Genomic DNA, 22,495 nt, shown 5'->3' on the forward strand with positions numbered 1-22,495 from the left:
AGCTGAAGGAAGCCTCTTCACTTTGGAATTGCGAGGTAATTGTTTTACTTTAGTGTTACTTATACTGTAAAGTGACGTCACTGTAGCAGCTTTTTGTCGCTCTCAACTCAAGTTGTATCGTCCGCCAGGCTTAGTGACATTTTGATTCGTGAAACCTGGTATAAAACCGAGCTGCGTTGCAACATAATCCGCGCGCGTCTTGTCGAGCCTCGCTTTCGGCAATTTCGGCAACCATAAATAACATTCGGGCGCTACGTTTTTCACCCTTGCACCTCCGCCCCATCTTGTGACAAGTCGCCAGTGATTATATAAATTATGCTGCCCCTCCTCTTTCCGTATCGCAAATTCGACATCTCTTCAATTTGGAGAGACTCTTGGTGGTAGGCCTACAGAACTTCAATATTCAATTGAATAATATATTCGTATTGAAATATATATTTACGACTGACACCCGTCGGGGTAATCGTCAGCAACAACACTAGAGATTTCAAAAGTACTTTGTATATCAACAATCGTATCTTTAATCGTATTCGTTACGGCAAAAGGTATGACCAGCCCCGAAGTTGGAGTAGGACCGATGGATCTATATCTGAAAATAGTTTGAATATCGAATATTAACGGACATTTGCAAAAAATAGCAGTATTTTTACGAAGCCATCGGTTTTACAAGATGAAACTCATTCGCTCTTCTCTGCATGGCAGAAACTCTACCACGACATGCCAGATCAGGGGTGTGCATTATGTGCAACCTTCGGCCCACAAAGAAAAATTGCATTTTCAATGGTGTGCTACCACAGCGAAATGTGTTTAGAAGTTAGCATATTCTGGTACGTTTGATCTGTAATATTAGTAGGGCGTTAAGCCGGAACCAAAAAGGTTGAAGAGTGCACACTGCACACTCCTGTGCTCGATTGATATAATGTATATTCATGGTATGAAATGTAAAGTGAAGACAGCTATTTAGAAGGAGTCAAATATGCTTGTGCGAATGTGCGTGCATTGTGGGCAATGGGCAGAGCACGCACGATATCCCGTACGAACGCGATATTTAAAGTTCCTGAACTTGAATATTCTCTCGATATCGTTCAAGGTGATCTGGTTCATTTCTGATTTCCAGCGGGTATTCCTCGCCGCTTCTCATTCCTTCGTATTCCAGCGGAAATTGTCTGTAAGAAGTTGGGATAGGTTCGCTGCGTAGCATGGGGTCCTTGAAAAGTGGTGGATCAGCGATTACAGGTTTCCAAATCAACAGGATAATTCCAGCAAAAGCTCCGATTGCCGATGTCAAAATGAACACCAGTAACAACAGCACCCAGTTTATTGCTGAACCCACCGAGACATCTGTTCAAAAAGCATTATTATTATATCGACACAAACCTTGGTGCATTGTTGGTGCTACTCCTTAAAAGTTCACTCAATAAATTTTGACGTGTTGGAAAAATAGTTCATATTACATGCTTCCGAGGTGACACTAGTCCATAAGTATCAGTGTCAGTTTATTAATATTTTCAACATTTCAAAACACCAGAAAACTACAATACAAATATAAGATAGGGAGGTGACGAAACGACTTGGAAGAGTCCTCGAGATCAGATAACCACCTGTTCCTAGGCGATGTAAAGAGAGGGCATGCACTGCACACTGAATGAAAGTAAAAGACGATAGCATAAAATGACAAGCGACAAAATGTGGTGGCAAGAGACGGAAGGCGAGATCGATATATGTCACGTCGTGGTCCGGTAATTGGTGAGGGCTGACCAGTTTTTTTTTCTGTATCTGTAAAATTTTCGCTCTCAAACCTCGTATCAATAAGGTATATTGAGAGTTAGATAGGTCTATGTATTATGTGACTGGTCAAATTCGAAATCACGGGAGGTCTACAAAACAGCATTCTACTAAGAGCCACGATTCGGGCATTGACACATAACATAGACTACAACAGAATATATTTTATCTTACCTTGAGCGAGTACATGATTAACTGAAAACGCTGCAAATAGCACCAATTCAATTATAACTTTGCGTAACATACTAGCCGATTGATATTCTACCGAAATGAACGCGAGCCTCTAGTAGCCTAATATGTTTTAGGACTGCATCCGCAGACTTGGCGAACAAGTTCATATTGCCGGAGGGAAGTATTCATTTTACAGCTGAAATGATCGCGAGCTAGCTTTTGCCTGCCTCCTAGCGGTAGGAAAATTTAGACGACAATTTAGTCGAATGGATGAAAATTGGACTGCCGCCGTCAATAGTCAATAGTCGATTCAAGTTCAAGTTTATATTCATAAACTACTTCCAATAACTTCCTTCGTCTGGACGGCAGAATTATTTAACTTTTTACATTGTTATTTGTAGATTAACTGATAGATCTACCAGGTAATGTTGGTTTTAACTTACATAAATATCAGATAAGAAATACCATTTTTTAAAAAGAGGTATTCTAGAGATTACACTATCATGTAGAATGAAACATAGCCGTTCCATATCGTTAGTTTACCACCGATGGAGTTTCCATCACAAATATTATAATTCCAAATGACACTGTTCACAAGCAGATATAAGTGAATTCTCAAACTTTCAAATTCAGTAAGTTCCGGTTCATGCTGGCAATTTCCTTACTATCTTTGCATTTCATCTCAATATTGTGGTGATTTGAATCGATGAAAATATTATTAAACGAATGAAATGAATGAAAAAATCAAAAAAGCCCAGAAAAAAAGACTCGATAAAGAATGAAAAAGAGCAAGATATATCTTCAGGGTTGTAACCAAGTCACAATAAGGCTCCGAGTCACAAGTCAATCTCACTTTTATATTTTTGACTCGAGTCAAGTCGAGTCATTTTCAATTCCCACCGAGTCAAGTCCGAGTCCAAGTCAGCGAACAGAGGATCGAGTCCGAGTCATTGTATTATGACTCGAGTCCGAGTCCAAGTCATTGTGTTGATTGCTCAGTTTCCAGTTAAAGTCTTCCTAAACCCACTTTTTTAACTCTGTTTGGTGATATTGAATGGTTCGCATTTATAATATGTCAATTTTCCTCACTTTTAGCAGTTTCTGGTCGCATTTTCAAGTCCAAGTACCAAGAAACGAAATCCCAATAATGTGTTGGCTTCGAAATTACAATGAAATGTCGGTCTTGGCCGTCTGAATCTCGAGTCAATGACTTGCTTCGAGTCATGCGCAATGACTCGAGTCCAAGTCGAGTCAATACACAGATTGACTCGAGTCGAGTCGAGTCATTTCCGTATTTTGAGAAAATGACTCGAGTCGAGTCGAGTCATCCGAAAATCGTGACTCGAGTCTGACTCGAGTCGAGTCATGACTCGAGTCATTACAACCCTGTATATCTTCTAAAAAGGATGGACGAAGTCCAATCAATCATCGAGACCATAGTCGAGGTCAGTTGAAGAGACCCCAACTGGTTGGTCGTTCGGCACCCCCCATCTGTTCATTACATCGGATTGTATGTCTTGTATATTGTGTGTGCGTCTTGCTTGGGAAGATGAAAATATAATCTGACGATAATTGATTATCAGTATCAGTGTATTAAGAATTTTCATCATTTCAAAACACCACAAGACTGCGATACAATGAAAAGATGGGAAGGCGTCGAAAAGACTTGGAGTAGTCTTTGAAATCAGACACCCACATGGGCCTAGGCTATGTGAAGAGGAGGCACACTGAATGTATCAGTATCAGTTTAATAATATTTTCATCATTTCAAAACACAACAAAAACTGCGATACAATGAAAAGATAGGAAGGTGCGGAAACGACTGGGAGTAGTCTTTGAGACCAGACACACACCTTCGCCTAGGCGAAGAGAAGAGGCATGCACATTCCACACTGAATGAAAAGTAAAGCAGATAATATAAAAGGCAAGCGACAAAATGAGGTGGCATGTGGCGGAAGGCGAGATCGATATTCTATGTTAGGTCGTGGTGGTCCGGTGATCATGAAGAGTAAAATAATAAAATTGAATCTCCGAAAAAATCCGGCTTACACCTAAAACACTTGCAATATCCCGCCATTTCCCATGTTTCTTGCTAAAATACTACTTTCGAAATAATTCTATAATCTGGATCCGGTCTGGGTCTGACTCTGACCATAGCAATTTACAGCGTAGCGTACCGTGCATTTGTCGAAGGTTGTAAACGCGCAACGACGCGAACTACCGTACTCGTAGTGGGCTATGCGTTACAGCACGGCTCGTCTCCGCACACACGCTCAGTGGCGTCACAATGATACGAAGACTTAATCGGCCATTGTCTACCGGTGACCCCATTGTGTGAAACAATAACGATTTCTGACTTTGAAGTCGATTTTCAGGGGGTTTCAGTTCCCGGGCCGCATTTCAACTTATATTTTTGGAATCAGTGCGAAATTTGCTTTTGATCGATACCAGTTTAATTTACTTTTGCGCTGTGGTCCCAGCTGGAACATTACAGAGAAACACACTAAAGCAGGTTGAAGCAGTAGCATATGTACGTCACCACTGGAGGCAGTGCAAAACACAACATTGCTTGCGGAGTTTCCATGCCAGCTACGCTGTAAATTGCTATGCTCTGACTGTGTTAAATATTAACGAAGTCTTGCTCATGCTCCAGCCGGTGTTCGTAAGTCATCTTTGCAGCAAATCTCGTACGCGAGGTGGCGTATACAAGCAATTGCTATTCTGATTTCTTTTTTCGTATTCAGCCATGTGAACAATTCGAACAAAAAATGGCGACCAGAAGGGCTTTCGGGCGCGAAGTATATGTGCGCTTCGGTTAACGGTGGCGATCGCGAAAGCGGATAATAACAGAAGGTATATCAGCTTGTCGGGTTACGAAGCGTGCAGAGCGAGATTTTGTGTATTATCCAGTTAGGACAAACGGAATAGCCAATGCAAGAGAATAAAGTACGGTAGTATGCCAGTTCGGTACTTTCTGTGAGGGTTCGATTATCCCGCGCGATGTTTGTTAGGTAATGAAGGCTATAGTTCGACTCGACTTGAGTCAATTCATGCATTGACTTGACTTGTATACTCAGGCCATTGTGCATGACTCTACCAAGTCATATGACTCGAGACTCTAATGACAAAGACAGGCATATCATTATAACTTCGAACAGTAGTAAAGCTCCAGATAATTCGATTTCGTCTATCAGTATTGGTACATCAAAATTACGGCCAGAAATTATTAATGATGTTGAAAATCAGCATATTATGAATCAAGGGCCTTCGGTATCAATCATCAAAGCATATAGTTGTAAAAATTGGTGGAACATTACTTGAATTCGAAACTGAAAAGTGAACATAATGACTCGGACTCTATAGTCTTGATACTAGGACACGTACTCGGCCCTCCACACTGATGCAAGACCATTTCATTCGAGTGCGAACTATAAAAGTAAGATTGACTTGGTTAAACCAAACCCTGCGAAAATGTTACTTTCAGTCAATTATATTTATCTGTTTGGAATCTTTGCTAAGTTCAATTATATTTGTTAGTTTTTGATATAAAAGCAATTCATTGCCTGACTTCTTCGAGTCCGTGAGAGGTGAAAACAATCAAATCTGGGAAGTTTTCTTAACATCTCACCAATTGAACTTGTTGATGAATTCTTAAGCGTGTTGTTGTCGTGCATCCGAGCCCTACTTTTCACATGACAAATTAAGTGCAGTATGTAAAAATTGATATTTCTGTTCAAGCGGAATTAGTATATACAGACAGTACAACTTGCAGACGTGTAGCCAGTCGAAAAATACGGGAAGGGTTTGAAATGAAAAAGGGCGGGTTTTAATTTTTTTCGAATTTATCAATATAGCATCAATTCATATAGGTTATGTACATGCGTAAATGACGATTATACAATATGTTCGCGTTCACGAACATGCGAGCATGATAAGCTTGCCAACGAGTCCGGACGTGCTGTTTAATTAACGAGTCCCTGATCTCTCGTGAACATTTGAATACGGGCGCTTATCAACGCGTATTTCTTGGCCTCGGCGTCGATTTAACCAAGTCAAAATGTCCGAGTTGTTGTGGAACCTGTTCTATAATGGCACCGATTTCAGGTGGTTCAATTTCAAACCTTTCTCATCTTTTAGAACTCAAGCCTTGACACACATCTTCTGATCGTTATGTTCAAGTATTAGCGGAAATCAATTTCATATTTAGGGTCCGAGCGCACATGTTTGCGGACATTTGATGTCATTCAGTTTCGTGACGTCACTCTTTAATCACAATCGCTTAGCAGCATGCAGGAACCAAAGCATGCTAGGCCCGAGACGCGATAGTTGGGCTAGCGATGAAGTTAGCCTAGCGATGATATCTTTCGTATCAGGACTATTGCAGATTCGATTGTGTAGGCCAACCGATGATATCACGCGCACCAGGCAAAGCAGATGAGATTGTGCAGGTCATCGGTGGTATAGTGCGTACCGAGCCTATTGCAGATGCGATTCTTCAAGCCAGCGGAACTAGGCTTGTTGGAGATGTGATGAATCAGGTGACGATTGCCAGCAATCAATGATCTGATTTCGCAATCATATCAGCGGGAGATCGCGTCGAGTTACATTGTGCGGTGCAGTGTGCACAGACGAATCTTGCCAATTGACCGCGCGCAACACTGATCATATGACTTTTTGAATTGCAACGAGTATTAGCGTCAGAACGGTCATTTCAAAAGGACGGGGTTTCGCATTTAAGGAGAGGGTTTCACACTTCCAAAGGCAGTGGTTTCCTCCTCTTGAACCCCCCTCCCTGGCGACGTGCCTGACAACTTGAGTAATTTAAACAACGAGATATGAAAGTAGGCTACTCGAGTTCTGCGATAAAAAAAACTGTTGAAAAATTGCTATTTTTGTGATCGCTTAAGCTGAAAAACGTCAGAAATTTACACATGTATTTTAAATTTCCATATTTCGGTCAATTTAGGGTTGTTGAGGGTGATGCTTTCACATTTTGCCATTTACATCCTACTTAATACTTTTACCCATTGTTTGGCAGCTGCATGGTTTGACCTCTGACCCCCTTATTTTGTTCACACCTTCAAAAACCACTCGTGCGTAACGTCATTTTCAATTGCAGATATCTCCTGCTTACCAGGTGGTATCATCAAGTGTCGGGTATCACTGGAAAGCTCTTGTAAAGGACTACTGAAGTCTATAAAAATATTAGTGTGATATTAATCATAACATTAGAAAGATTTGTTGTGAAAAAGTCTTGAAAAAATTGTTCAGTATTTGAAAAAAGTTGCTTTCATAACAGGTTGCATTGGACTAAGTCTTATATTTGTAGTACCGGTATGAATATTTGTAGTATAGGTTCCGTTTTGGAAGGTGGTTGCGGCAAAAAGTTGTTCCATTCCCAAAGGCAAAAATTAATTTCACTGGATGACCTAAATGATGAAGAACGGGAGCTACTGAGAATGAGGGTTGGAGCAGAATGCAACATCAATACTAGTACTGATCTTTCAACTACCGGTACAATTTGCTGGTCTCACAAGTATCAATTTCTTGAACATTATCCCGCATCATATAAAACCTGCTGTGATGTATTCAAAGTCCACAAAAAAACCATCAAAAACCCCAGTGTTCGCATCATTACTTATAACTGGTATAAAAGAAACGAACGTCTTGCCAGCAGTTTGAATGTTATTCCAGGGAGGAAAATGTGCTGCGGTTGCAGAAAAAAAATAGAATGCAGGCTCCCAGACGATCCTGAAACATCAGCGAGTAGTGAAAGAGAGTCGGAAGCATTCCAATCACACATTGAAGCAGATTCCTCACTATCATCTCTCAATGAGAGTCTTCATGCTGTTGGCGAATCTCCAATAAAACTGCATTCTGTTCCTCGTGATCGAAAACTAGGATATGGCAAAAGAAAAATACAAAATTTTAATGGCAATGTTAGAGCAACGCTTGCCAAGGTTTTACAAATTGATGAGATTCCAGAATTGGTAGAGACGGATAAAGTGGAGAATGAAAATAAAGCTGCTCTGAAAAATATCATATCAAAAATAAATGAAAAAATCAATAATCCAAATACAACAAGAGCTCAAAAAATTCAAGTCCTAACGATGGCTCCAGAAAACTGGTCAAGTAAGAAAATCTCGCAAATTTTTGAAGTGAGCGAAAGGTTGGCGAGAGATGCTAAAGAGCAAGAAAAAGAAAATGGAGTTGGTTCTTTGCCACCGCCACGAAAAGGAAAGTTGCTTTCCGAAGAAACAATTGAAAAAGTTGTAGAGTTTTTTGAAAACAACGAACAAAGCAGGATGATGCCAGGGATCAAAGACCGAGTTCGCATTAAAAAGAATGTGTATCAACAAAAACGTCTACTTTTATGTACTGTGAAAGAATTGCATACCCTGTTTAAACTGCAAAACCCTGATGTAAAGATTGGATTCTCTAAATTTTGTGAATTAAGACCAACATGGTGTGTTAGTGCGGAAACATCTATGACACGTGCAGTATGTTTCTGTACCCTACATCAAAATGTTGTGCTTTTGTTACATGCAGCCCGCATTGAAGAACCTTATAGAAAATTGCTTCAGTTGGCAGTCTGCAATGTTGAAAACGGGGACTGCATGCTACAGCGTTGCCCGAACTGTCCAGGATTTGAACCAGTTCAGGAATTGCTCAACTCGAAATTTGAAGATGTGGATGAATTCATTTCTTTCAAACAGTGGGCGTCTGTTGACCGTCGAACTGATCTTATAACTCAGAAGTTATCAGTAACTGAATTTATTCAATTAACAGTAAAGAGGCTTGCAGATTTAGCACCACATCATCACATTTCGCATTCACAGTCTTCGTATTTGAAAAAGCGAAAACAAGACATGGATCATCGAACAGCTCTTGTATTAATGGATTTTGCAGAAAATTATACTTTCCACATTCAGGATGAAGACCGGGGGTATCGTTGGACCCACCGAAGTTGCACCGTGCACCCGGTAGTTTGCTACTACAAGTCTGCAAGCAATGATACTTCGCATTTTAGTCTATGCTTTCTCTCCGAAGAGTTGTCGCACGATGCAGCCATGGTCTATCTGATTCAGCGTAAAACAATTGAAGTTCTCAAAAGTAGAATTTCCAACTTGGACAACGTTGAATATTTTAGTGACGGTTGTGCTGCGCGGTACAAAAACAGTAAATCTTTCTACAATTTGTGCAAGCACGAAGCTGACTTTGGTGTAAATGCCGCGTGGTCCTTCTTTGCCACCGGCCATGGTAAATCGCCATGTGATGGAGTCGGTGGCACTGTAAAACGAGCTACAGCATTGGAAAGTCTGAGACGCCCACTGAACAATCAGATTTTGAATGTGGAAGGAATGATGTCCTATTGCGTGACAAATCTTCAAAAAATTAAATTTATAAATTTGCTCAGAGACGAATTGGATGCTACAAAATCTTTCTTGGAATCACGATTTCAGCTCGCTGCCACAGTGAAAGGTACTCGAGCATTTCATCATTTCAGGCCATTGTCATCGACCACACTAGGAGCAAAACGTGTCAGCCAAGACGAGCAGTACGCATTGGAAGTTGAGTTGAATGAAGACTCAAACCAAGAACACGTACTTCAAACTGAAATTATCCAAAACAAATTTGTATGCTCGGTTTATGACAAAAACTGGTACATTGGCATGGTCACAGAATTGGATGAGCCAAACGACGATGCCTTAGTTGACTTCATGCACCCTAAAGGTCCATCTCAGCTTTTTCACTGGCCCCAAAATAAAGACCGTTGTTGGATACCCTTTCAGCACATTTTGTGCACAGTAGATGTTCCTTCTTTAGTCAATGATCGGGGTCAGTATCAACTTTCAAAGGAATCAACAATGAAAGTCGATCAAGGTTGGAAAAAATATCATAAAAGATGAATGTATATGACAGGTGAAAATTTCGCAGCACAAAATAAAAACTACAAAACCCACAGGACATTGTTATTGTCATGTTTAGTGCTAATTGTTGCCCAAATGTATTGTGTAGAACACACGAGATATTGTGTCTTATCGTCGTGTTAATTGGGAATTCTGATATGGGTTTTAAAAGCATTTTGTGTATTCACCACCCACAAAGTGTGTGCCTTGCCATTGAACTCAGGACTTGAGTTTTATGATTGAGCAGGTACATGATATGGTTATTTGCATCGTACAAGGACAAATAAATTATTTTACTCGTAAATTCGTTGATCGAAACGGTTTGACAGGTATCAATCAAGTATCAAGTTTGGGTTACCATTTGGATAAGCTCTATTGTTTTGTTGGTAAATTTGGCAAGTAAATATAGAATCTATATTTTGTATGAATTTGCCATTCCCTCATTTCGCAGATGACTCAAAGCTAATTAATTTGAAACAGATGTAAATAATTTTGTGAATTCTCATAGCAATATATAATCGTTGAAGAAATGGAAGGAGGGGACGCAACAGCGGCTAATGCAGGTAACGTGAGTCAGTCTTGGTAATATCTGTATTCTGTATAGTACACGATCGATCTAGGTCACAGGATGCCACCATGGATACATCACAGGCTATGTGAATATGAATATATTATTCAATTGTATATTGAAGTTCTGTACCCCCCGAGAAGCTCTTCAACTGTCTAATATTCGTGAATTGTAGAAAATCTCAAAAACCGACCTCGCCCTGCGGAAGATGACGAAGACAAAGGAGCACCTGCAAAGGTGATGAAACTGACGGAAGAAACGAATGAAGAAGATTCCGTTGATGTTCCGGCTAACGAGTCGGACGTAGATCTTGGAGAAGAAGATGAGTATGAGGAGATAAGCGAACAGCAACCAACCGCACAAGATACAGAAGAAGATGAAGGTAGGTGTACGGCAGCACGCAGCAGCTGTCTAAATTAGACTAATTGAAGCAAAATGCCGCTAATCTAATTTTTTTGTGAATTCAGAAATTCGAATTCAAATCTAGTTAGGCTAAAACTATAACTCTAATTTTAGTCCAATTCGATGAAAAATGTGTAGATGATGTAATAACTACAGCGATTTTTTTAATCTAAAAGATTTTTACCTGAAAAATCTTAATTTTGATAAAATCTAACCTAACATATGCAAATTAGGTGTTTTCCCACATAATGTTAGAATTGTGCTACTTGTCTTCGTTTCTGGAGGGAACTGTCTGTCCTTACAAAGTAGTTTGACGTTGAAAAACTTTTTGCCTTAAAAACTGCCGGATTTTTATACGAAAAAACTTTATTTTAACGAAATCTGGCCTTATGAAGAATTCCAGTAGTTACATTACGCATTATGGTAGAAATAATTGAAAAATTTGAAGTGTAACGAAAGATACTTTTCTATATTCCTGAGTAGAAAGTGTCTGTCATTACTAAGTAGCTTGCCAAAAATGGAGAAAGAACGTTCGACAGCAGCAGTTGTTGGCTGACAACACTGCTGGAGCTGGTGACAAACCGTGTTGCTTCATTCTGGCAATGGTGTCTACATCACAAATTTTCATCATAAGCTTCTTGATACAAGAACCATGCAATGCCCACGCAGTCTTGCTTCAGTTGGGATATTGCGGTACGTTGAGCATAACACCATGTCAACGTATTTGTTTCATTTGAATGTTCAAGTAGACATTGGGCCGTCTACAACGGTAGGCCTATAAAGTAGGCTACAAGCTAGTAATAACGTTGGCCAAGAATCTCGAAAGGTACCGTAACTTTTCCAAATCTGCAGAGCAACTCGACTTGGAAGCCGATTACGCCGGAGAGTCCGACCAGCCCGGCCCCGAGTTTGATGAAGAATTCGAGGAGGGAGACACGTACGACGAGGAGGAAGAAGAAGTCGGATTGACTGCGGAAGAGATTGACGACACCGTCCAAGAGGAAGCAGATTGTGAGGATTTGGCGATATTCGCCGCTGATGTTCGGGATTGTTAGGGTTCTGTTCTGCGATAGTCGGTGGTTTCCGAAACCATTCACTTTGACAGACAGACTAGAGATCATCCTAGTCTAATTTGTGAGATGTTTCTGTGCTCTAATTTTAATTCCAATCTAGTTTCTGATTTTCCTGATAAAATGCTACGGGAGAACTGAATAATGTGTAACGGGCCTGGCTTGCTGTACAGATATTTGCCGTTCTCTTGCTTACGGGAATGGACTCTAATTCGATTTTCCAAGTTTTCGCGAATTCAGTTATTATGTATGATTCTAATGTTTAGGCTAATTTGGAAAAAAACAGCAGCTCTAATTATAATCTAATTTAAAAAAAATTGTGTAGGTAATTCTATTTCTGATCTATTTTGGAAAAGCTAAAACTTTTCTAGTCCAAAACTCAGTTTGCCCAGCCCTACCCTACTCTTGATATATATATACATGTCCATTAGGGCTCTTCAAAAATGACTTTTTTTTCTCAAATCGCACTGGCTACTTGATGAAATTGTTAGGTTACCTAATTTAAGCCTAGGCACCAAATTTGGTTCTATTCCAACCAGTAGCCGCGTTGCTACAGGAGAAGAAAGTTTCTATTTATTATATAAAAATGAATAACAAAAAATTTGAAAGTTTTCTGTTCACCCCATGAAAGTGTTAGGTTGTCTATAGAAACGATGTTCACAAAATTTGGTTCAATTCCAACCAGTGGAAGCGGAGTTATCGCCGTCGAAAAATTTGGATTATGAATAAAATAGTATTTACGGTGACCAATTCTTTGATTATTTGTTATAGTGGTACCCACCGTATTTACTATTTTATTCGAATCCAAATTTTTCGACGGCAATAACTCCGCTTGTACTGATTGGAATTCAACCAAATTTGGTGAACATTGTTTCTATAGACGACCTAACACTTTCATGGGGTGAACAGAAAATTTTCAAATTTTTTGTTATTTATTTTTATTTAATAGATAGAAACTTTCATCTCCCATAGCAACGCGGCTTCTGGTTGAAATTGAACCAAATTTGGTGTGTAGGCTCAAATTAGTTATCCTAACAATTTTATCAAGCTGCCAGTGCGATTTGAGAAACAAGTCATTTTTGAAGAGCCCTGATGTCCATTCACGTTAAAATCGGATATTCCAAGGATAATAAATTTGCATTTGATGGTGTGCCACTGTGCAAGCATGTTAACATTGAAAAAGGATAATAAATTGTAACTGCATGCTGTACTTTTCCTCTGAATGGTAGCGCTCTTTCAGCTTCTGCCGATATGCAAGAATTCGTCCAAGCCAACCTGGTCTACATCGAGGACTGTCAGTCGGACATCGACAACCTAAATCATAAAGCCAACGAAGAGATCTTACTCGTCGAATTGAAATACAACAAACTCCGTCTCCCCGTCTACAAGAGGAGGAACACCTATATCGAAAGAGTGCCGAATTTTTGGGCGACTGTTGTATCCTTCATTGCTAATTGAAACAGTTGCTATTTTTAGGCGTTCGGCCGTTTTATTGTAGTATGCTGCACATATTTTGCTCAGGTACAAGCCCTGATATCATACGCACTCTCACTAATCAAAGTTGACAATTTATGGGCAATATTCAACATTATTACTCGAGTATGGTCTTATTGAATTGGATTCATTTCCCGTTTAATTGAAAGCTAGTTCCATCATTCAGCCCTGATTATATTCGATATTGGTGTCCTGAAAAACCTAACATTTCAAAGTAGTTTGAATACCCAGATTTGAAAATTGCGTTGATTAGGATGACTACTTTGTGATTCGAATTGCTTTTTGACATTATATAATTTAAAATTTTTCAATATACACGCTTACGCAAAGTCATATTCCTTAACACGGATTGATTCAGTTTTCTCGGCATCGACAACTGCGTCAAGTCCTTACAAAAGAAGATATTAAATGCCTCAACCACGTCGTCAAACTTCAGGTAACGATGTTAGTTCAGTAAGCATTGATATAAACCCTTTTTATTCCAGTTGGTCCAATCTTAAGTACGTAAATCAGCTTTTGCTTGAGGCCCAAACCGCTGTATGAGTTATTACCAAAGGCATGCTATTAGCATCAGCCCCATCTGGGGAAAATGATAACTGAATGATACTCTACCGCTGCAAGCTCTGAGTACAGCACCGACGAGATGTGAATCGCTCTTGAATTGAAGAAAAAAGAGGGCTTTGCGGTCACTGGCATTGTTAGATAAGAATGACCGTACAGTTTTCGGCAAAATCGTTTTTGGCTTCGAAAATTTCCGAGAATGCCTGAAAAGTGATGATCTCGTTACTCTGTTTTTCTCTTTGGTACCGTGTGATTCCGTACAAAGGACGGTGATGAATTAGTTATATATATTTAGTCTACTTTTAGTATGTATTCCTCGGATTAAACCGGTGACTCTCGGAATCATGTGCCCATCGATAATTAAATTCAAGTTCATCAAATGCAGCTTGGCTCAATGGCACCATGATTTACATTACCGTGTTACATTACACGACTTGTCTATATTATACGTAGTGAATTTCTGTTTCTCTACTGTTGCGGTGATGAGAAATATTACATAGCCTTCTGTAGATCTCGAATTTGTTCTATCAGTAGTTTTAGAACCAGTGTCATCCGCGTATTGTGAAGGGTACTCAGTTAGCTCTATTGTAATCTTCAATGTTTTGCTCATAATGTACAATGATTTGCAGGTTTTAGGTTATGGAACTTGTCTAGTTTGGCAAAGTCACATCCAACAGTGTGGATAGTCTTTTGCTCTTCGCGTCCCCTTCCAATAGCAGACTTACTCGTGAAGTAGCGTCAAGCCCATGTATCGTGGTGGAGTGATGTTTGAAAGTGTAAATACGTATTCTGTGTAGATTTGTTTCTCAATTCCGCACACTTTATGCATACGGTACGCTATACATGCAAATAATTCGCAAGTAGTACCCTGTGGGAAAAAAACCCACACTGTTGTAGATGCATTCGCAATCGCGGCGTCGTTTTGTAACCATGTAATGGAAGGCACGGTAGCGAGCAATGATGACTTCCTTACTCATCTGATACTGATCTGATGAATGTTATTAATTTCCTCTGAGAAGTACTGAGCTTGCTACTAATCCGTCTTGAAATGTCGAGTTCCTTTGGTCGCATCTCTCACGGTGTCGGTTGTGAGACGCATTTTGTCTTCCGTTGAATTCGCAATTATCAACATCCTGGATCAATGTTCGCCTGCGCTAATTAAGCATCGATCGGAGTTGAAACGAAACTGTCGTGTAAGAGATGATTGTCTTTGCCACTATCTTTGGTAAAATGGTGATTGTTGATATACAATGTCCTTTCCGTGATCCTCTACTTACGAGTGTCGTCTAAAAGTATTCGGGCTCATTTCGATGTGAATTTACAAGCATTTCATGTTGTACATGCAAATTTGTAGGTCGAGGATTTCGAAGACAACCGCGCCGGGCACAGCATCCAATTTTACTTCAACGAGAATCCTTGGTTTGAAAATAAAGTTATCACTAAGGAATATCATCTTCCTTGGAACGGTAGGTGTAAGAAAGCGCGAGATTTTTAACGATTTTTTGGTACGTGTTGGGTCCTGGTAATACGCCTGAAAACAAACCAGTGTTCCCAGGCGCGTAGCCAGCCGAAAAATAAGGGGGGGGGTTGAAATAAAAGGGGGGGGTTTCGATTTTTTCCGAATTTAGTAACGTAGCATTGACTCATTAGGGTTAAGTACATGCGATGCGTAAATAACGATTATACAACATCCCCGTGTTGGCGATTATAGGCGTACGATAAGCTTTTCGACGAGTCCGGAAGTGCTGTTAATTAGCGACTCCCTGATCTGTCGTGAACAATGAAATACGCACGCGTCGAACATTTGAATACGCGCGCTTATCAACGCGCTGAACAATTAAATTCGCGCGCTTGTCAAAGCGTCCAACAATTAAATACGCCCGCTCATCAATGCGTCTTGCGTCTTACGTAGCCTCGGTGACGATTTAGGCGAGTAAAAATGTACGAGTTTTTATGGAATATGTGCTATAATGACGCCGATTTCAGGTGGTTCAAACCTTTACCTCTTATAACTCAAGCCTACTGGACTATAGCTGAAGACTAGTGGAAATCAATTACGCATGTACGCACGCGTCGAACATGATTGCGGACATTCGATGTCATTCAGTTACGAGATGTAACTCTTTAATCACAATCGCTAATCAGCATATACTTAATAGCATTTTATCCAAGCCATCGAGAAATAGGAGCCGAAGCATGGTAGGCCCAAGACGCGGTAGTTAGGCTAGCGATATCTTTAGTACGAGGCCTATTCCAGATGCGATTGTGTAGGCCTACGAAGATATCGTGCACACCAAGCCAATGCAGATGTGATTGTGAAGGCCAGTGACGATATCGTGCGCCGCGGGCCTATTGCAGATGTGATTATTCAAGCCAGCGGAATTAGGCTTGTTGGAGACGCGGTAAATCAGGCTAGTAATGATTGCCGAACGCGCGACAATGAATGACCTGATTTCGCCAATCATCTCAGCGGGAGATCGTGTCGCGTTACACTGTGCAGTGCAATGCGCACAGACGAATCTCGCTAATTAGCAACACGTCTTTCGTTAATTGGCCGCGCCTTTCGTTAATTCGCCGCGCACAATACTGATAATATGACTTATTGAATTGCAAACGAGTATAAGCGTCAGAGCGGTCATTTAAAAAGAGCAAGGTTTTGCGTTAAAGGAGGGGGTTTCGCGTTTCTAAAGGAGGGGGTTTCGACCCCCGAAACCCCCCCCCTGGCTACGCGCCTGAGTGTTCCCCATGAAAGCAGTACATGTTTACCATGAACGTCACAGCAAAATTGATAAACTTTAAAATTTGTTGGTTGGGATTGGGGACATTAGGGCTATTATCTCGCTAGCCAACCCTAATATCCCAAACCCAACCTGAAACAATGAATTTAGATTCATTTGTTTCATGGGGCACACTGTTTTGTATATATCAAAGAAGCGCCGATTTTTTTTCGATTGCGCGAGTCGCAAAGACGTCTGAATTTAGTGATGATTTCAGGCAGGGCGTCCTGTACCTGTACTCCGATCGCGTGGAAAAAGGGAATGAATCTGACTATGAAGTCGTCGAGCTTCTTCAGCTGGTTCACCAGCCAGGAGGACGCGTCCGCCGACGACATAGCGGAGGTAACGATGTCGTATGATGAATTTTGTATTGCATGTGGAGTGTGCCACTCTCTTGGCTCGTGTAGCTATTTGCTTGTCTCTTCGACGCTGCTTGGCGTACCGACAATCAGACTGCGTATTTATGGTGAAACGCTCTACCATGTTTTAATAGCATCGATCGAAATAGTTGAGCAAAAGTGGTCACTCGCGGTTTGTTTGAAAGAAGACATCTCTGTCACAGCGAATAGCATGTACTGATTCGGTATACGTTGTGGACTCTATAAGGAAGTAACCAAAACTTGTCCATTTTAGCAAGGCTATCTCTTCTTGATTATATACACGCTCGGTTGACCTGCTCTCGTATAGCTGAGTGGCGTAGTTGGTAAGGTGTTGAAATTCCGAATCCAACGGTATATTTCTCTGAAAAACCCGCCGGTGCCGGCCGGGTTAATGTGATGTAGAACTGGTGTTATGTTCTTCGTGGTCGATGAACGGGTACATATTTGAAGTTTCGATGTCGTGCTGTTGTGATGTCAAAATGATTGATACTCGGATACTGGACTCGACTCGAAGCCTGGTACTTGATTGAAGATCGCATCATGCGTGTATTCAATTTTGCCCCGTCCTAATAATCTGTACCCTAGCGCTAAATGTTTGGATGCTGCGGACGCTATTTTGTAAATTTCATTCCTGTCAATCTCGACCGCAGTCATTACCGCAAAAATATTTGCCCACGTGCCGCATAGCTGACATATCTGATGATGGATCGGATAGCCTTGCGTTTTCGCCATTGCAGATTATCAAGGACGACCTGTGGCCCAACCCCCTGCAGTGTTTTCAAGCAAGCAAGCACCCGGACGAATCCGAGGAAGACGACGATCCCAACGATAGCGGGTGAGTGCGACTGGTTCCCCCGGCAGAACGAGCGGAATCGCTGATTGTTAATAATTCCATGTTAAAATCGGGCTATAAGTTATCGCCAGTGCGGTTAATTTTAAAGCTAAAAAATTGATAGTAAAAACCTTTTTTTCCACAAAACGTAGCTAAGAACTGCAATATTGCGTGAAAACTCAAATTTTATTGCACTACAACTAGAGATACGTTGCTACATTTTCTCATAGTCGGTCACTTACTGATATTTTAACGATTCACAAGAAACGCCAGATTGCGATATAATGAAAATGGTTCGCGTAGTCTGGCCTGAGGAAGTGGCTTTGCAAGAATGGAGAAAGAACGATCAACAGAAGCAGTTGTTTGCTGGCGGCGCTGAAGTTCAGAGTGTATTGCTGGCGACACGGCCTATTTCATACTTACAGTGTTGTCTACGTCGCAGTTGTTCATCTTGCGGTTTTTGATATAAGACACGAGCTTCTTAAATCGTATATTGGAAGATCTCCAAATTATATAAAGTAGGGAAAAACGTGTAAAATGTGAGATCGGAAGTTTGCGGACAATGCAACGTCTACGGCACAATTTCAATTCGCCTTGCAAAAAAAGTTGACACCTTTCTTACCTAACGCTACAATTTACGCAATCATGACAAAATTTATACAATTTTCACAAAATTTTGATTTTTTGTGACATGTCAAAAAATAATCGCCCTAGTTATCGCGCATCCAATCCGGGATCTGGCCGAAATCTTCCAATTTTGTCACATGTTTAAGGAACTTGAATTCGAAAGATGACTCTGTGGTTCTGCTGGACGACACGCACGACGACGACGTGGAATATATCAGCAGCGAGGATGACGAGGAAGAGCAATCTTGGCAAGGTGCGCGTCGCAACAATTTTTATCGCGCCGATGCCCTTGTGTCGCAACTGGGGCCCAACCGATATATCTGCGCCGATATTTTACGGAATTACCTGAGACGTTATCGGTAGCGGTTTTCAAAACCACTTTTTTTCAAATTCTACCGGCTTGAAATAATTGTCGGGCTGCCTAAAAAATAATGCTATCAAATTTCGTACAGCACCCGAATCGTATTGTCAAATTGTTCCGACTAAATCAATGATTTTTAAGTTTTATGACCTCGCGGACTGGTAAAACTTCAAAACAAGTGATGCCGTACCTTCAAAAATCGAAATTAACCCTGAATTTAATTGCGACAAATGCATGCAACTCGGATACGGAAAACTTGATTCAAAGCTGCCTTTGTGATATTAGATATTTTTTCGTTGTTCTATTTAAGTTTCTGCGAGACGAAGCTTCTGAAGTCGTCTGTTAATGGTCTAATTACTTGATGGTGATTTCTTGACTTTGCTGTTAGCTACAGCCGCTATGACTATGATACTGCCTCGTGAAGCTTAATCACTCTGTCGGAATTAAACGAAGTATTTCTAAACGTCTCTGTAGCTTTCACACAAGTTGTAAGTTACTTTTAAACAGTTTGGTACAACAATTGCATCATTGTGAGTTGTGATGTCCGCTCGGAGTAAGCCACTGTCTAGAACTGTCTATTATGGCACCATGCAGAAAATACACTCCAAAATTCTAAATCCATTTACATTTTGGTATTTTCTTTCTATAATTAATGGACAAGCGTCCAACCTCTTTCATTTTGGAATTGAGGTATACTATTATTTTGCGGACCGTCAGCATACATGCCACGGATCGGCGGTTGAGAACCACTGAGCTAGACGAAGTTAATACGGGGTGCGTCATTATGCATTCACTGTCACTAATAACACTGGCCGACAAAATGAAAAAAATCTTTTTAGGCAGACCATCTGAGAGCCGTTTCTGGGGTTTTTGAGGTTGCTGATTAGGAATATCACATTAGTTTTGGCAGATTGGATCTTCGTCAGAAGATATTTATACCATTGAAAAAGTACTGTATTTAGCCTTAAATATTTCACTTGGTTGGAAGAAATTCGTAGTTTTTTCAAATTTTTTATCGCGCATAAATAGCTAATTGACTATGAAGAACCCTCATGTCATTCTCACTGATTCTATCAATATTAACATGACATAATGTGAAATATTTGTTTGTCAAAAAAGCAGTTTGTCAAGCCAAAAAGATGTCTTTTGCACAACGGAAATACATATTCTCCTGTATCAATTGGTCATTCTACCAAGATTAAAGAGGAGTATAAAGCTGTAAAATATATCCTTGAAAGGCTTAACTACAATACGCATATGTGTCTCATTTCTTTTGACTGGTAAATGGATCATTTTTCGCTGAATCAACAAAGTGGGTATACCTAGTAACCCTATCAAAAGAGCAGCTTAAATCTGGTATCTAGTATATTCGAATACCGATGAAAGATTCGAATTTCACATTAGCTAGGACAGTGGTTCTCAACCTTTTTGGCTTCGCGGACCCCTTTTGACCGTCACGGACCCTCGCGGACCCCCTCAGTTTGTTTTTTTCAATTTTAGCTCTATTATGGTGCAACCTTCATCTGTTTTGTGCAAATATGAAATGTAGGCTTGTGATAAACAGCAAAATATTGATTTTTCTTGGAAATAACATCATTTACTATTTATGTATAAATTGGTAGACTTTGAATATTTCAAAGCTAATTTTGCTGCTGTATTTCTTGAAGTACGTGGTCGTGTCTTGAAAATCCGCGTCTTCGTTTTGATGTGAACGAGGAGTGCCAAAAACCATTTCCGCAAAGATACATGGAGGCTAATGCAATATTAACGCATAACGCTTCCGACGATACTTTTGGTGTGCTCGCAACATTTATGGCACCAAAATGAAGAAACATATATTTTATGAACATATCACGCCCAGCATCTAGCGCAGGGACTGGCAACATACGCACCGCGGGCCGGATTGGACCCGCGACGGAATTTTGATCGGCCCGCAGAGACTTTCTATCGTCAAAGTGAGATCCTAATCTGAAAGTATATAGACAAATTTTATGCGCCAAAGAATGGATCCAAGTTTTCCAACCTGAGAATGACTGTCATGAATCGACTTGTTCTGTTCGAGCAAACATTTTCGACCATGAACAATTGAACATTAACACGACAAAGCTGCATATACCAATATAACTGGTAATATGAATTTCAGGGTTGGAGCGCAATCCTTTGACAGCAACGAAACACTCCTTGTTTATCAAAAACCCGCCTTGTCGATAGGGCATCCGTAATAAGAATGCGCCAAATCTGATAGTCGAGCTTTAAGAGTAGTTATATCATTGTCCGATTTATGACGAGTGTCAACCGTAAATATTCGGGTTCATTGCAATATGAATATACTATTTAATTGTATATTGAATTTCTGTACCTTCAAGAAGCTCTTCAAATAGTGGTTCACAGGATCAAATGGATTTCGTGGCGAGGTTTCAATCCCTGCATTGGGAAAAATTAGGGAATTACTTCGTAATTTTTTATTTCAAACGACTGTTCACTAAATTGATGAGACTGACAACTTCAAATCGAGAACGTTTCGCAGACATTACGAAGTCACCCTGATTGATATTACCATCTCCATATTTTTATTTTTACCACAAACCCCAACAAAACGTCTCTAAACAGTGATATGTTTGTATCAGCAGGTTATTGGAAAATTGGCAATGAAAATGAGTTTCCACACTACGATAGTTCATGTCAGACTATTATTATGATGATGATATGAGTCATGAGGTTTTAGCAGTTGTGGTGCGAAACTGCCTCATGCTTCCTCAAATTAAAAAATAAAATAAAAATTAGGTTATCAACCATTTTAAAAATTTAGAGGGCTCGCGGACCCCCTGAAATTGCTTCGCGGACCCCCGGTTGAGAACCGCTGAGCTAGGAGCTCACTGCATGTAATTTCTCCCAATATGTAGTAGATAAAGTCGGGGCAGATGCAATAAACAATTGAACATGTTATGTCAGACCATTGCTGGAACCTTTCGAGAAACTGCACTAAATCGCTTACAAGCGAAAATCGTACAAAAACAACTGATTTAAAATATATTAATAAAATTATATTCCAACTGATTGTTTCAAATTTAAAATAGATGGTTGACGTAAAACTTATTGAATTAATGCCACGTTATTTGATTATTCAGGTAAATACTTATGTACGGTACATGAATGCCGGGTTTATTTATGCACATGATATCCATGACAATCTGTAACTATGATAAATCTAATACCCCTAAATAAAGTGCTGTTGCTGTATTTTGATTTACAAGAGTCTTCTGTGTGTAAAAATAACAAGTTGATTGAATTTTTAAAGTTTATAGTACGAGTGAGCGGATTTTATATCTAGTCATTACCGCGAAAATGGAAGATTTTTGGTCAAAATAGCCCCATGGGTTATTTACACAATAAGAGCCAATTTGAAAAAACGGAGGTCATATTCGGAATCAGCGTCCTCCAGAATCCCAAAAACCACTCTTACTTTGTCTGCCTAAAAATATGTATTGACGAATGTAATAAGCGCTACCGAAATAAATCGCGCTTTGATGTTTCTTGCGATATTTGTTTTTATCGGT

At 40.1% G+C, this 22,495-nt stretch overlaps 3 protein-coding genes and 1 non-coding gene across 4 annotated transcripts in view; 3 read left to right on the forward strand and 1 right to left on the reverse strand.

Moving 5' to 3' along the window:
* The window catches only part of LOC145440486 (uncharacterized), a 243,284-nt gene that overhangs the window by 215,714 nt on the left and 5,075 nt on the right, over positions 1-22,495 (forward strand). The window contains exons 2-10 of the mRNA XM_080318104.1: positions 10,316-10,429; positions 10,610-10,816; positions 11,689-11,847; positions 13,147-13,343; positions 13,759-13,836; positions 15,316-15,427; positions 16,956-17,080; positions 17,856-17,953; positions 18,724-18,830. Of these exons, the coding sequence (XP_080174230.1) occupies positions 10,396-10,429; positions 10,610-10,816; positions 11,689-11,847; positions 13,147-13,343; positions 13,759-13,836; positions 15,316-15,427; positions 16,956-17,080; positions 17,856-17,953; positions 18,724-18,830 (1,117 nt within the window). The 5' untranslated portion in view covers positions 10,316-10,395. The remainder of the gene's footprint in view (positions 1-10,315; positions 10,430-10,609; positions 10,817-11,688; positions 11,848-13,146; positions 13,344-13,758; positions 13,837-15,315; positions 15,428-16,955; positions 17,081-17,855; positions 17,954-18,723; positions 18,831-22,495) is intronic.
* Positions 420-2,119, reverse strand: LOC145440507 (uncharacterized). The gene is made up of 2 exons (XM_080318131.1): positions 1,960-2,119; positions 420-1,341 (listed from the first exon to the last, which is right to left on the reverse strand). Exons 1-2 carry the CDS (start codon positions 2,027-2,029, stop codon positions 1,049-1,051), a joined length of 363 nt encoding a protein of 120 aa, XP_080174257.1. The 5' UTR covers positions 2,030-2,119; the 3' UTR covers positions 420-1,048.
* Positions 4,739-10,314, forward strand: LOC145440483 (uncharacterized). The gene has a single exon (XM_080318099.1). The coding sequence runs from the start codon at positions 7,293-7,295 to the stop codon at positions 9,864-9,866; it is 2,574 nt and encodes an 857-aa protein (XP_080174225.1). The 5' UTR covers positions 4,739-7,292; the 3' UTR covers positions 9,867-10,314.
* On the forward strand, positions 14,916-14,990 carry LOC145442112 (small nucleolar RNA SNORD61). The gene has a single exon (XR_013915963.1). It is a non-coding gene; the product is annotated as a small nucleolar RNA SNORD61 (small nucleolar RNA).

This window comes from Botryllus schlosseri, chromosome 6 (assembly GCF_051294905.1).
Source record: "Botryllus schlosseri isolate E-star chromosome 6, Bs_hap1, whole genome shotgun sequence".
Classification (NCBI taxonomy): domain Eukaryota; kingdom Metazoa; phylum Chordata; class Ascidiacea; order Stolidobranchia; family Styelidae; genus Botryllus; species Botryllus schlosseri.

What these genes read in the sequence shown, in the direction of transcription:
- LOC145440507 (XM_080318131.1), bottom strand. Translation starts at nt 2,029, where the DNA reads ATGTTACGCAAAGTTATAATTGAATTGGTGCTATTTGCAGCGTTTTCA. An exon ending in TAATCATGTACTCGCTCAAG is followed by an intron (nt 1,342 to 1,959) that starts GTAAGATAAAAT and finishes CTTTTTGAACAG; the next exon opens with ATGTCTCGGTGGGTTCAGCA.
- LOC145440483 (XM_080318099.1), top strand. Translation starts at nt 7,293, where the DNA reads ATGAATATTTGTAGTATAGGTTCCGTTTTGGAAGGTGGTTGCGGCAAA.